The 16,414-nt window shown below is 36.2% G+C and overlaps 1 protein-coding gene across 1 annotated transcript in view; it reads left to right on the top strand.

The window, feature by feature from the left end:
- MALRD1 (MAM and LDL receptor class A domain containing 1) overlaps positions 1–16,414 on the top strand; it is a 3,217,568-nt gene that overhangs the window by 2,933,415 nt on the left and 267,739 nt on the right. The window contains exons 24-25 of the mRNA XM_044065510.1: positions 397–522; positions 3,153–3,219. Of these exons, the coding sequence (XP_043921445.1) occupies positions 397–522; positions 3,153–3,219 (193 nt within the window). The remainder of the gene's footprint in view (positions 1–396; positions 523–3,152; positions 3,220–16,414) is intronic.

Genomic DNA, 16,414 nt, shown 5'->3' on the forward strand with positions numbered 1-16,414 from the left:
ACGAGGTTATGTTCCTTACAAATTTCCTGTAATATTTTGAAAAGAGGTTTAATATTATGCCATATGTATTTGTGAATGCTTTAACATCAACCATTTGCTCTTTTTTCCTGAAATGAAATGAAGCAAAGTAGAAACGGCCCTTTTGGCAAAAATATTTATCAAGCTTAAAATAAAACTGCATTTTGACTTTCTCATTATGGCCCTGTGGAGAATTTAATCATGTATGACTTGGTTATCAAGGGAGAGTTTAATTTCTTTAGCTTTTTACTGTTCACTACAGAGCAATTGTTGAAATCATGAACTTGGTAAACGTTATTGCTCCATTCCAATGGTATTATTTTACCAATCCTCAAAAAATTGCTTCTGACAAGAAAAGTATTATTATTTTCCCTCCAGCAACAAAAGATTGCTTCAATGGATCTGTGCTTTGTGAATCGACTGATGAATGCATCCCTGTTTCTCAGCGCTGTGATGGCATAGAGGACTGCAGAAATTTCTTTCCTGATGAGTCCAGCTGCTCAGGTACGTAACAGAAGAAACATTTTACATTGTATTGTTATTATAATGACATGTTTACCCTCATTTTTTCATAAGGCTTTCTCTGTTAACCTGTGATGACATTTAAGTGCCTTAATGGATGGCTGACTAAACAGAGTATATTTAATACTCTGTTAGTAAACTATAATAATAAATGGTCAAACGTCATTTTATATATAATGTCGGAAGTGCTGATCTGATTTTCACAGTTAACTTAGGAAACCCATAATAGAGCTGAAAGCAAACAGGATGAGTTAAAGTCATAAAAAGCACACACTTTCTGATCATGTGGCTGACAATCGTAAAAAAACATTTTTTTTTTGCAAGTACCAAGGCCCCATACAATTATTTAATTTATCACTACATGGTTGCATAACCTTGGGAAAATGAGAAACACCTTGCAAATGCAAAACATGTACCTGAACACATTAGCATCCTACTGCACAGGGCACAAATGTAAAAACATTCAGTGCCTGTTTTACTCAAAGAACTTGGATGAGACACATTGCTTTCATAGTTTTTGTTGAATAGTCGAAGTCCCTTGTACAACATGTAATTTACAGGCCACAGAGGTAAGCCTGAGCCATACTTCTTCCCTTAACTGTTTTGTTTTATGTTTATGTCAGTTCAGTATAAACATTAGCATTACCCAACAGTTTCTATTCCTCATGCAAATTATTTTAATAATAGAGTTGGCATGCCAGCTGTGTGACTATTAAAGGCTTCTGCTCATGATTTCGTATAGTCATGCCATTTGCCATGTATTTTGAATGTAAATAAATAAATAAATAAAATATGAACACAATTCTGCAAGCTATATAAATTAACCTAATTCAGCCAGAGGTAAGCATATCCATAATGTAGAATATCTGCAAACTGTGTTTTCTGTTTATGCCATTTGTAAAGGGATGATGCTCCTCTTACTCCTCCCTAAGTAGTTATAAAGTAGGCGGGGCTAAAGAGGTGCCAAGTCTACTGATAAGTATACTAATGGAAAGTACAGTCTGCACATACAGCTGATAATAGGAGATTATAACTTCTGTTTATCACTGAAGACATTGCATGACATTGTAAATTATGTATTTATTTGTTTATTTATTGTTATTTATTTACCAAGAAAGTCTGACTGGGCCATGACGGGGATCTTTTTAACAGAAGCCTGGGGAGACTAGTTCCACATTAATCAAATCTTGTAAGATGTCATACAATGCAATTATAATACAATACAAGACAAGACAAAACAGCAAATGTTAACCATCACATACAAGATACCAAAATTAGTATATAAAGAAAAAATCAGAATAGATAGCTCCTGGGGAAAAAAAAAAAAAAAAATATATATATATATATATATATATATATATATATATATATATATATATATATGTATATATATATATATATATATATTCCAAAGAGTTGCTTTTCAGTTCATCTAAGTTTCATTAGGTTATCAGACAGCTGCAACAGAATGTGAAGGGTATTACTACTAGTTAGTGGATTGTTGGGTAAGATTTTCTAGGTGTGGATAAGCTATTGGGTCTTCTGATGAAAGCCCAGAAGCTTTGTTCATGCAGGAAAACCAAAAAGCCACTAAAGATACAGGACAGATGAGTAGAGCTAAAACAATATTTAGCCAGGAGGAGAGTGAAAGCAGCATAGTTTGGAATCAACCCGGTGTGACCTAAGGTTTGCTTTGAAGTACTTCGGATTTATGATTTGTCTTACATCTCATGGGAGAGTATTCCAACATGATACATATGAGGAATATACTGCTTTACCATGTTTACTGTCTGGTATGTGTCCTTAGACCTGAGATACCTAGATGAGGAGTACAATAGCATTACTGTCTTAAGTGCTGGACAGCTTCCTTGGGTGTCTATTCATCAGCAGATTGTTTTCAGATTGTTACTTTTATTATTATTATTATTATTGTCTTGTTTGATCTAGCTTTACATGACATGGGTCCTCACTAACTGCAAAGCATTTTACTTGGTATCAAACACCTTGACCTCATTGATTAGGCACCCCATAACTGCTAGCACTTGCATGATGCAGTATGAATTTCCTGGCTTTTGGGCCACTGCTTATCAAGGGGCACACCTGTGGAACATGTTGGGTGAAAGAGTCCCCCATCATCATTGGACTTAAATGCTCCTTAAAAGGGGTATCTTTCAAGTTGACTTGTTGATTTTGTATAGGATTACTTGACACTTATCTGACATCTTATTCCCACATTGGATTGTATATAGTTTGCTTTATTTGCTTGCTATTTTACTGTATATGCGTTCATTCCTATTTCTTGTTGTTCTGTCCTTCATTTACTTTGTGTTGTGCTTAAGCATTTTAACAAGTGTGAATATGAACTACAGAACACTGTTTGATTTAACCAGCAAGTTTATTCAACATTATGTGCCATTTGTATGGAAAGTACAGAACTAAAATTATGTTAATTTTTCTTGGAAATTAACACTTGTATTTATATTGATAGATTTAAGGAATACAACTGTAGTTTAACATTTATATGTCATTATGTGTGTCTTCTTTCATAGCTGAGCAGAACATAAAGAAATGTTGCTAAACCTATAATGCTGGACTGTTTTTTTTTTTCCTAGGGTGTCCTGATAACTACTGCAGGCATGGTGGCACATGTATAATTCAAAAGGCAATACCTTTTTGTCTGTAAGTTTATTTTTACTATGACTTTTATGTGAGTAATTACATTACTGTAATTTATGCCAGCAAGTCGCAATTTATTGGATTGCATAGGACTTTTTGAAAATAACAGAGAATAGAAATTATATGAAATTTTGGAATTTGTGTTGACAATCATGAACTGTAATTTAAATACTAGCTTATTTAAAAAAAAGGATTTCTTGGCTTCATTATATAGCTAACAATAACATCTGTCTTCAAAGTATTTAGATGGCAACATATGATTTGCTTGGTGTACCAGTTGTACACATTAATATTTGGCACTTATTTCTTTAGAGTGAGTTAAAAATTGCAAGTGCCAGACTTAAAAGTAGAACCTTATAAGAGTTAGATGCCAGTTTTAATAAAATGCATTTATAATACTTAATCAAGGTCAGGAAATGTAACTCTTTGTAAAACATATTTATCACGTATGCAGATACTCATAAAGAATTAGTCTTAAGATGCTTCACAATCTCAGACAATTAAATTTTATTTTTATAATGGCTGTGATCTATCGTAGTACATTGGCAAACATATTTCAGGCATTTTGAATTTGAAAACTCTATTGAGGTCCTCACAAACTTTTGAGATTGTAATTCATTAGATTCTATGGAAAGATTATAAAAGCCTGTCACATTAGCAGTGTTGCCGTAGTTTACCTAGCTATGGCTTTACCTTCTATCACAGATAAAAATAAATAAATAAATAATATAAATTACTCTTGCATCCATGATTTTTAGTCCTGGTAGCAGACAGACTACTCACTCTTCTTTATCTTTGCTCCATTCATCTAAGTGGCAGCTAGATTACTCCCTTCCCCCCAGTCTAGGTGGGAGAAATACTACTCTCTCTTCCTTTATTTTTGCTCTTTCAGTCACAGTGATGGTTCATAGGTTCATAGGTTCATAGGTGATTACTAGGCTAATGACCAAAAGGGCTTTTTAAGCCTAGCCAGGCATCCCAAATCGCTGACAAGTTCTAATACCCTTGATAAGTGTAAGCAGGGGCTTGGGAGATGAAACATTTACAAGCAGGGGCCTGGGAGATGAACCATGTACAATTTCCCTGTGTCCATTAGAGACATAGGTGCCAAACCATGGATGAATTTCTTGTTCCCCATCCAGTCATCCAAGTTGCACTTGAATTGGATTAGCGAGGAACTCTGCTTCACATAGACACAAAACCTGTTCCAGAGACAGGGTGGTCTCTGGGATACATACCCGTCTCTCCAGCAGTCCCTATTTATATCACAGGCAAGGTTTAATTATTTAGAATGGGTAATTCTGGCACTGTTTGTTTTGTGGATATGCAGAGGTCCATCAGAGTGGAGGTTTGACAATGGATTGTATGCCAGTTATAGATCTCCCCTCTAAAGCCTGTAGGAGACAGAATACAGGGATAGGACTCTGAGGCAGTCTGCATAGGACATATTGCTTATGCCCTGTATTCTTTTAGTGAAGAACCTCTGTGGATATTCCAGTTTTTGGATATGCCTGGTTAAGTGCATACTGAAGGGGCATTGTACTCAATGAGAGGTCTGATGAATGCCATATGCAGTGGAACATTGACTTCCTTGGACTTAGATGCCGTACCTTTGTTTCTAAGTTGCACAACATAGAATGATATCCTCACTACTGTAGACATGCGATGGTCAAAGGCTAGATTACTTTCTATGTGTGAACCTAAATCCCTGTCTACTGGGTCAGCTCTAAAGAGTGTGTTGTCAATATGACAGTTACCAGGGGAGGATGACTTCCAGAAAGAAACTATTATGCATTTCTTGGCATTTAGTTTTAGTCCATGGCTCTGGCACCAGTTATTTGTTTGTGTTAGCCCTTCCTGGAGAACATTTGTTTCAGTGGGGAATTCAGTGACAGCTCCTAATTTGCAATCATCTGTAGATTTACTCAGCCAAAGACCATTGACATTGGCCTTGACTTCAGAGAGGTAAATGACAAAAAGGAGAGGTCCAAGTAATTATTCTTGAGGGACTCGACTTTTGACTGGCCTCTTTGTAGTGGTAGACTCTCCAATTCTAACTTCCTGGGTTGTGTCTGTGAGCCAGTTGGCTATCTACTGGGTGACATACAGGTCTGTACTTAACTTCTTGAGTTTGTCAACAATACCCAAGTTGGGTATTGTGTCAAATGCTCTGGCCACATCAAGGTAGGCTGTGTGAACCATTTTGCCTTCATCTGTTGCTTTGGTGACCTTCTCAAACAACTCCATTAGGTTGAGTAGGCATAACCTGCCCTTGACAAAACCAGACTGGGTTGGGTCCAGAGTACGGAGGTTTACTATATCACTATTGATCATTTCCATGATAATTATTTCCATGGCTTTACATACAAGAGTAGTAAGACTTTTGGGTCTGTAGTTTCCAGGATCTGTAGATGGTCTACCTTTGTGTAGAAGGATGATTGTTGCTGTTCTCCATTCATGAGGCATGAAGCCTGTTTGAAGGCTACTGTTAAAATGCAATTTCAGAGGGTCTGCTAAGTCATGTTTTATGCTATTTAGAAGGCATCCTGGGATATTGTCTGGGGCTTGGGCCCATTGATTTTATCCTGCTAGTTGCTGCAACTCCTAATTTTTGCCATGATTTTCTTCCTTCTGTTATACAGACTATTGATTTTGTGGCTTGTTTTTGAGTTAGTTCTGTACTTCTTCCTGGTGGGTACAGCTGCTTCTATTCAGCTATTAACATGCTTGCACAGGGTTTCTATGAACAGCTCTGCATAGGCAGCAGTGTTCTCAGGGTTTATGGGGGCTTGAAATTTTGACAGCTTATCACTTAAAAGCATGAAGTTAGCCTTAGAGTAGTTCCTCAATATTCCAGGTTTAGCTGGGGGTTCAGGTTTTATTTTTACTTCAAAGGAGATAATTTTTGTGGTCCGATCTTACCAGGGATGCCATTACAGTAGGGGGTATGCAGCACTCTCCAATATTAGTGAGGAGCAGATCTAGTATGGTTGCACTCCTGGTTGGTGTATTGACAGTTTGGTCCAGGGGGTTTGTGTTTACAAAATCCAGGAATCTCTGTGCCTGTGTGTTTGGTGTCATATAGGATTCCCAGTTAATAGTTGGGTCATTAAAGCCTACCATGAATATGGTATTGGGTTGGATGGTGAGTGTCTCCAGTAAGTTTAAATACATGTATGGGTTTCATGGGTCATAGAGGGGGATCTATAGCTTGCAAGGAAGTGGTTTTGGATTTTGACTATAGTGATTTGAACATGGAGCAGCTTCAGTGCATTGACATGTTTGACCAGCATTAAAGTATATTTATTTTTGATTTAAAATGAGACACCTCCACCTTTAGCCCCTGTCTGTGTAGTAGCTGGTCTAAATTTGTGCAAGGCATTATAACCTTGCACTGTTGGTGTACTCTCCAGTCCCCTTTTTTGGACTAAGTGGCTACTCTCCCTCCAATGATCCAGCTTAATTATTCTAGATATCAGCTAGACAACCCACTGTACATTGAAGTTGCTGGTATTTACACTTCTACCTTTTACCCTGTCCACACAGCCCATAATCTACCTATTCTCCTCCATATCTTCAGTTTCCAAAGGCTCTGCTCCCTGCCATCTATTTCCCCAACATGAAGCAAGCATAGCAATTATGACCATCTCAAAGGCTTACTGGTCAAGCTTAGTAATCATACTGTGCCTATTTGTTTGCCTCTGCATTACAGATCTTAGTTCATTAGGCAACACTACACACAGTCCCAGACATTATCACTCCTATATTATTGCCATTCAAATATAATTCCATCTACTTTACTACTATACGTTTACTCTCAACATAAACAGGATACAATAATTAACACATATTTGCATGCTGTAATAGTTTACGCCCTTCCCCTGTTTGAAAAAGTACCTATGATACATACCACACTATCAGATTTACAAGCTGCTCCAGTCAGGGGACACTCACTCCAGCCTAATCCCAGGTAAATATGCAACCTTTTTGCAACAAATCCTAGCTCTACTCCAACCATCACTAAAATGCACATATAATAAATCTAAAGACATTAAAATTACCTGTGCTAACACTGGTAGCAAAAATAACACACGGATCACATTAGAAGCATGGACAGAAACCAAAAATCTCAAATTCTGGCCATAACAGAAACTTGGTTAAATGGCAACATAATAAACAAGGAAACAGAATAGGATTGTCACGCTCTATATAAAAAACAATGAAACATTAAATATAACAAGCTAAAAAATGCAAATAATGGCAATGGCATCTCTCCAAACTGGTTAACAGTGGTCCCCACCATAGTAGGTCATAAACAGCTAACTACTGATAACATTTATACCCCCTTAATTAACACTATTAAAGATATCCTCCATAAAGTCATCCTTAAAGTTTCCTTACGAACACCATAATTATAGAACACCCCAATGTAAAAACTCAACCTCAAACAACTTATAAAGAAGCCAACCAGATCCCACCACTAATCCAGAAAACATTCTACTTTAGATAAAATCCTTACAAATATAACTAAGTACTAATATTACTACTTTAGCAAACATACTTGGTGCCCACTGTCGAGTAGTTTTCATGTTGTCATTCAAAACTCCAGAGCTCCCACATCAAATAACAATGGGACAACCATTCCCAAACATAAACTACACATTTTGCACCAGGTTTTAAATAACACAGATTAGTCCCCATTGTATTTTATAAATTACCTAGCTATGAAAATGAGATGACATTTTTCACCTCTACTCTCATTTCCATTCAAGATATTTTAGTTCCCTGTGTATATCAGAGACTTGTAGTTCATAGGTGCCTATGCATACCCAGTTATATTACACCACTCATGAAGCAGAGGGATAAGACTTGTTTAGTCTGTAAACAAAAACCATAAAAACGAAAACCTACATCAGTCCTATCTGGTGATAAAAAAAACAAAAAAAAAAATGACTCCTGCACCTCAGCTAAGGTTCTGAACATTCACTTCTTTTATTTCAGAATGTATACAGTGCTAATGCATCCTGAACTAAAAGAAGTGAATGTTTGAAACCCTAATCTAAGCGCACAGCGGAGTTTTGTTTTCTTTCATTCCTTTTCTTTTTTTACACAGTTTGTAATATCAAAATTAACTTGACAGAGAAATTTCTAAGAGTAGTAGGTGGTAAAGTTGGGAGGGTGGCCTAATGGTTAAGGTGCTTGCCTTACAAGCACAAGGTGCAGGGTTTTGAGTCTCACAGGGGATAATTGGCTAGGCTTAAAATGGCTCGCAAGGGCAGTTAGCTTAGTACTAATCTATGAACCTATAAAGTCATCTTGGAATCCCCAAGCTGGGTTGAACCATCCCTTGACCACCACATTTGGATTGTAGACTCTTTTCTTTACAGTAGGAGACATTTGTGTTCCATACCTAAGCAAGAATCTACTGTATATAATTGACCAGTTAGACTATGATAATGTTAATCAATTAACTGTAACACAATGACAGTTTTGTAACAGATCTTTTAAAGAAAAAAATAACTTTTTATGCTACTGACATCCCCCTGCTGCAATTTTGCTCATTAGCACATCTTAAGTGGATTTTAATAGTAGGAAATCATCAGCACAGAAGCTGATATTACACATTTTAGCAGAATCATTTCTTAAACTGGTATGCAGTGTTCTCATTTGTAATTGTTGTCCTGAAAACCTCTCTAGTAGCAGAATCTGTAAGTATACTATATAACAATATAGTGTCATCTACAGATAGGAAGTTAGAACTTCTGAACTCATTAACACTTTGCCTGAGTATAATTTCATACTTCCAGACACCTGGTGATCTCCTGGTTAGAGAGCTTTTGCCTGAGCTACCTGAGCTAAATTCCTGAGAATTCAGTTTTCAGCCGCCATACTTATGAACAAATATACATACCTTGAGAGCTACAAAACATAAAAGTTAAAATGCAAAAGTTGCTCACAATGCACTCTTCTTCATAATAGTGGCATTTTATGTCAGACAGACATAATGGTGATTTTATAATGTAATAATGCTTCATTTTTTGCTGTAGTTATATGGACAGCTGTTTGTATCCCTTTAACAATGGTAGATTTACCACCTACTATTAGTGTGACTTTTGTTCTGTTCGTGCAAATATCAAAGAATTCCACCATAGTCAGGAAATACTTCCAACTGGCCAACGTGATTTCTAAGGGAATATCTTCCATGTCCAAAGAAGTCATTTTGCCACTGTAATCTTGCCTTATCAGACCCTTCTTTGAATGCATTGTCCCTTTTGTTTTTTATAAATCAAAGCATGTCATTCACCTAAAAGGCCCTAAAGATTGCTAACCAAGAAAATTAAACACCTTAAATCCTTCAACTATTCTGATACATTAGCACAGCTCTCCATATAGTTAGTAGCCAACAGGCTGCTCCAAAGTAACTTGTCTCATCTTTGAAAAATAAAAGACCCAGTCCTATTTGACCTCTGTTTTCTTGGCCCTAAAAACACTTACACTAGGGCCATAAATCTACACCAGTAAACAAGCAATACTGACTAGAGAGGTAGGATGCTAGCTCAACATAGTCAAAGTCTGTGAAAGTAGTTACCTGTACAGGCCAGACAATATACTAGTTTGACTTTCATTAAGGCTAGTCTTGATGATTGGATGAGCAGACACAATTGTCATTTTCAACCCTACTCAATTTTAAAATTTAAGTATGGCTTTTTTAAAGTTGTATAAGGCAAGGCATCTTATGGTCCTTGTGATTATTCACCTGGTATTGTTGCTGTGTTTCAAAGTGTGCTGTTATGGCTTGTGAAATGATGTTCTCCAATGTATCTATGTGGAAATTGCTTAAGAACCAAGAGAAATCACTCTGCAATGGATGACGCAATGGGTCTGAAAATCATCTACGTCTAAAAGTAGAAAAGCCCACCTTACCTGCTGGTCAACTCCTCTACTCCTTCACCTTTGCCAAACGATAGAACTCACTTCAATACATCTATAAGAAACACAGGCAGCACCACCACTTTCAAACAAATACTGAAAAATCATTTCAACTCTTTCTGGCTATGTATCTGATCTATAACCTAACCTCTTCCTTCTCCTTATATGATAACTAAACTCCTATGCTTTTTATTACTGCTGACTGTTGATATTTTCTCCATAATTATTATTTTTCATCACTTGTTGATAACTGGTACAATAATGCTGATTAATATATCTCTCTTTATACCTTTGTGATTGAATTCATCTGGCAACCAACAAAATTCTTGCTTTTATGTATATATCCTGTAAATATTACTGTAATCACTATGTGAAACACAGTATCTACATTTGTACCAATTAATGTTTAATATTTTCAGTATCTATATCTATGTTAGTGCCGCGGTGGTACAGCGGTAGCATTGTTGCCTCACAGCAAGAGGTTCTCCTGTTTGACTCACGGCTGGAGTGCCTTCTGTGTGTAGTCTGCATGTCCTGCCCGTGGTCTAGTGGTCTCCAAATGACATGCGTCAATGGGCATGCCTTCGCTGAAGGTTGGGCATCGGGCTGGCAACTCGGCATCATAAAAAAATCTACTGCCAATCATTAGTGGATCGGAGTTCTGCTGTGGTGACCCCTAACTGGGAAAAGCCGAAAAGGACAACAACATTTTCAGCATCTATGTTCTTGTTGGAGCTTTTCACCCCGGGCATCCACCGAAAATGGGTTCTTTTAGGCCCAGTGGACTTTCCCACTAAACAAATGCAATAAGTAAATGAATAAACAAATAAATAAATGAATAAATGTCATTATACGTATAAAAACTCCCGCATGCCTTTCATCAAATTTGTTAACAACATATAGTTTAGTGTAAGAAGCAAACTGAGCACATCAATGAATATAACATCCAAGAGTCACAACTCTGGTATGACTATAGTGCAACAGTGCATTTAATAGTTATTGTTAACTGCAAAACAACTTGCCAGAAATGTCCAGTATAAAAAACATCTTATACATTGCAGTATACTCCTTCATCTTGCATACAACAGTGGTGCCCATACAAACCATGAAGAGCAGAAACACATTAATTCCACTGCACATTTCAGTTTGTTAGTATCATATGTATACACTGCAACCCACTGCAATTCCACAACTCACAGATTTCTCTACCAGTTACAACCACATTATTTACTGTGTACACCTCAACTGATTATAGCCAAACAATTGAAAAAATCCTAAAAAACAGCAACAGTTCTACATATGTCTTGTTGTTGTTGTCAGATGTGTAGAATGTAACCCATTACAACTCCCCACAAGCACACAGGTTTGCCCACCATTTTCAGCCACTGTGTACACCTCAGATATTAAACTTACCTTGATGTTACCAGGTGCATATAGTGTAGCCCATTACAAACACACATACATACATGCTCACACATACACACACACACACACACACACACACACACACACACACACACACACACACACACACACACACACACACACATGCCCACCAGTTATAGCCACTTAAATGAATGGGCATACTTCATAAGTCCAATAGTGACTGAACAAATAAATAAACAAATAGATAATGTCCACAGAAATATATTTCTGTTCCATCCCCTGCTTCTGTCATAAAGTTGCCATGGATTGAACTCAGGTTACCTGGGCCTTAGACAGAACTTCATCTCTCTATGCCAGTGGCACAGTCTAAAGCTCAAGGCACACAGCTACTTAAACAGTTTGTCAACATTTACATCAGCAATGTGTGTGACTTGGTGATCTACTTGGATTATATGCAAACAGAAAGTTGTAGTGTCCTTTTCCCATTCATTATACTGATAATTGCCTAAAAATTAACAAAATGTATGACTTTCTCTTGGTTAGAAATCATTAGAAGAATAACAATGTTCATGAGACTGAATAATTCCCTTCCACATGGATTTAATTTCCTGACATGAAACAATAGCAACAATCTTCATGGATGTATGCACTATTCCAGAATTCCCCCATCCTAAACATCCAGCACTGAGTCGAGAGAAAATAGAATTGCCTAAATAGCTACCAGTTCTTACTGACATGAATCAGATGTTGTACGCATTTGTTAAAGTTGACATTTTTACTCAAGTAATGTCTAACATTCCTTTCTGGTTCAGTGGAAACCAACAATGTTCTTGTAGAAGGTCCCTCCATCCTCAGCTTTTTATAACCAATATGAACATCCTTCTACTCATTTAGGGAGATAAGAAGGAAAAATAAACAATGATTCTGCATCCACCACAGTCTAAAATTATCATCAACTGGAACACTTCCTCCAGGAATGACTATGTATTAAGTCTAAGGTATAATAAATCTTTTGCCAGAAGTTTGCATAACAGCTAAGTAAAGAATTTTGAATGAAACACATCTGCTAAACGAAATGTATAACTCCAAAACTAAGTTAGGAATAAAAGACACTGGATTGGCTAGTTATAGGTTCAAAGGTTACTAGACTAACTGCCCTTTTTGGCCATTTTAAGCTTAGACAATGTCCCTTTTAAAGGTAAGAATCAAACCGTGTCCTTATGCCTGTGAGGTAAACACTTTAGCCATTATATCAAACCCCAAGAAAAAGATGTTACCATAAGAAGAGCATAAAAGAGTTAGTAACGATCTAATTTAATATAAGTGGTAAAACTGCCATGTGGGAAGGGTTGAAGTATATATTTCAAAAATTGAAGAACAGGACGAAACCATACATTACCAAAGCTGTGTTGGAATTTTAATCTTCTGATAGTATCCCAGGAAATTGCAGATTCTTTATCAAAGTACTATATGTGATAGGAACTGGAGCTAATTAGGTGGTCATGCCTGGATCTGCTGTTGTTACTTTTCTTCTAACTGTTGTTACTTTTCTTCTATCTTACTTTTTATTTCATTCCACAGTTTCAACCTCCAATTATCATATACGATGCTGTTTTGCTAAACAAGGACATGTTCAATCATTGTATTAACTACTGATGTGTTTATCTCTCATAACCACCAAATGTGACTTCATTAAATTGTTGTAAAGGATGAATGTCCTTACTGCAGTAACTAAATTAGTTAATTTTACAGCTGTCTACTTATATTTACTTATATTCTATCTTTTTCCTACTGTACTGACCTGCATGGTAATTTACCTAACAATGACACCAGTATATGGCTCCCACACTGAGCTGCTCACATTAAAAAAAAAAAAAAAAAAAAAAAAAACCTCTATACAGCAAGGGGCATAACGTTTGGGAGTGATACAAGCCAGATCCCTCTAGAGCTGCAGATTAAAGTCAAAATCTGACTAGTTACTGTTTCTCTGATATCAGGTACAGCATCAGGCATCTCTGCTTCATAGGATGAGAATGTAGAAAAAGGTTATTATAACTTCAGGTGATGTATAATCCAGAAATGTTTCAAAAATTACAGGAAAAATCATTAAATGCAGAGATGTAGGGATGTGATATGGTGCATAACATCCTGTCAAAGTTGCAGGAGCATGTTGCTTGCATGTGGATCAAGTTCAAAACAGATACTGGAAGGTCAGCCTGATATAACAAGAAGGCACTGAAATGCATGATTTCTTCATTTCTTTTTTCAATAGGAAATTTGCCTTTTTATTACATGCCCAGGAAGATGGGCAGCCATGAAAATTAGTGGCCATGAGTGCAGATCTCTGACTCCTCACCTGAGGTGAAAGTTTGATTCAAAACTTGGGAGCACTTAGCTGGGCTGTACACTTGAAAGAGAGTCTTTGGTTTCAAAATTCACTCTGGTCATGTTAGTAACAGAAGCAGGGAAATGCCACAGCAGGTGATAACACATAAAGTTTTCTGATTTCAGTAAGGTTATTTGATGAGAATTTGGTTTTGTTATCTTATATTTTACCTTTTCATTCACATGCTTTTTCATGACACTTGCTCCTGTACACAGATAAAGGCTGAACTGGAAGAAGCCGCATGCTATTCCAGCATCAGTAAAACATATTATAAATGCTGCTTAATGTTACGAATTCCGGTATAACCCATTATGCATATGAAAAGCTAAAATATATGCACGAGGGAATAACGCCAGAAGAGAAATAAATTATACTTGAAGAAGTTAATTTAAATGAAGCTGAAAATTTATTTAAAGAATCAAATGAAGAAGATTGAAAAGTAATGTAGTCATTTTTTGCAACAACTGCCAGAGAAGACCTAATAATGGAGGTATGAACAAAATCCTGGCATGTATACTCCAGGTTAAATGAACAAATTTCACTGGCCCAATTTTAAAGTTGAGAGCTAGGAAATTATAGATATTTTTAATGTCAGTATTTTGTAGTTGTATGACTTGAAGATAAAAGTTACCATTTATATAGACAAGCTGATCATTGTGTTCTTCTTGGTTATATTAAGTTGAATTAATGCATAATGATATATTTTGTCACAAATTTCTCACACATTTTTTACATATATTTTTTCATATTTGTATTAATATTATTTAACACTATATTTTATAGTACAGTTTTAAAGCTATCAGTATTTGAAATTTTATTCTGCTATAACTTATGAACAATGATTTTACAAGATCGATGTAATGAAGATGTAATAGTGTCACATGAGTGTTTTAATTATTTATACTATTTAACAATGTTTGGTCATGGTTCTGAAGAAGTCTGGCTTTTTTAAAGAGTGAAAGCACTTAACTGGACCTGTACCTGCATTTTGTGATGTGTTTATTAAATTATACAGTGAATATTAATGCTTGGAAGTTTGTATTACTCTGCAGTGGTCATTTGCTGTATTGTCCTGGTCTGTACACTACGTGAGCTCCTTTTTGTTTATTTTTTGGTTTCCGAGTTGCACGAACACATGTTCTTCTACAGAGTATACTATCAAACCATGTTGTTTCTGATGCAGAAGGCAAGTTATTTTTGTTTTTTATTGTGTTAGGACATCCATGTTTCTAATCTAGAAAAGTATTGGCATCTTCTTGCAACATCATATTGAAAAAATAATGGTGGCACACTGGCATGTCGAGTAGCACTGTCACCATGCAATAAGAGGTTCTTTGGTTGATTCTCAACTGGTACACCACTTGTATGGAGTCCACATGTCCCCCTTGAATCCATATGGATTGTATACTGGTACTCTGCTTTCCTTCCACCCTTCCAATGATATCTGGTGCAAGAACTAGTATTTTACAAATTGCTCATACGTGTGCCTGTATTGAGTTAACAACTGATTGATTGCACATGTGTATTCTGGAATAGACTACTGCCCTGCCCTGAAAGGGTTTCATTGCCATATACCTATTAGCTACTAGGTTAAGCTCCAGCATCCCAACCACCATGTAAAGGATAATGTGGGTTATAAAAAAAATGGATGGATGGATGGATAGATAAATGAAGATAGAAACAATATTACATCGAAGTACCCAGATACTTCAGCATTTAACTTAGTTCAGGGTTAGCTTTTTTCCAAATTACAGGCAACAAACAATAAACATCGACTGTTTTTAAAGCCAGTCTTATTCATTTATTTTCTTTAGTTAATCAAGGGGATAGGGTAATCCAGGATTTGATCTTTTTCATCCATAATCCAGTGTTAAAAAATGAGTAGCTCATGTATACAGAAATGGATCACTAGATGATGCCTATGGGACCAACAGTAAAAAACTGCATACTGCATAGCTAAATGAAGTGATCAGGTTAACTAATATAAAAGATTAAACATGAGTATGGAAGGAAAACAATGACTAATTTAAATAAACAAAATTACTTAAGATTAACCATAAAATTGTCTTAAAATCAAAATTAAAATTAGAACTAAAGCAGAAAATCATTATCCAGCAAAGAAGGTATACTTTAATAAAATGGTTTCATTCTACTGTGGGATGATGTTGTCACTGATGGTAATTATAGAATGGAAGCTATTCAAAAATGTAAAATGCTGATTGGTATTTCTAGCCAGCATAATTGTTTCTACACTAGCATTGCTTGTACCAAGTTTAAGAATAAGGTGAAAGTATAAATCAGTGTGGTTAATGAACTCAAAAATGTGCCTCCGCAGTCAGCCTAATTTCCCAACATGTGTACAGCTATGATCATTAACAGAAAAGTTGATCTCATAGATGATAGCACAAATATTACTTGCCAAAGCTATTGTTAGGCCCCAAAGTTAAAATCCATCTGCTGCACTAGCTAAGCAGTGCTCAGTAAATTGAAATCATG

This window comes from Protopterus annectens, chromosome 3.part0 (assembly GCF_019279795.1).
Source record: "Protopterus annectens isolate FY-2018-M chromosome 3.part0, PAN1.0, whole genome shotgun sequence".
In the NCBI taxonomy this organism is placed as follows: Eukaryota; Metazoa; Chordata; order Ceratodontiformes; family Protopteridae; genus Protopterus; species Protopterus annectens.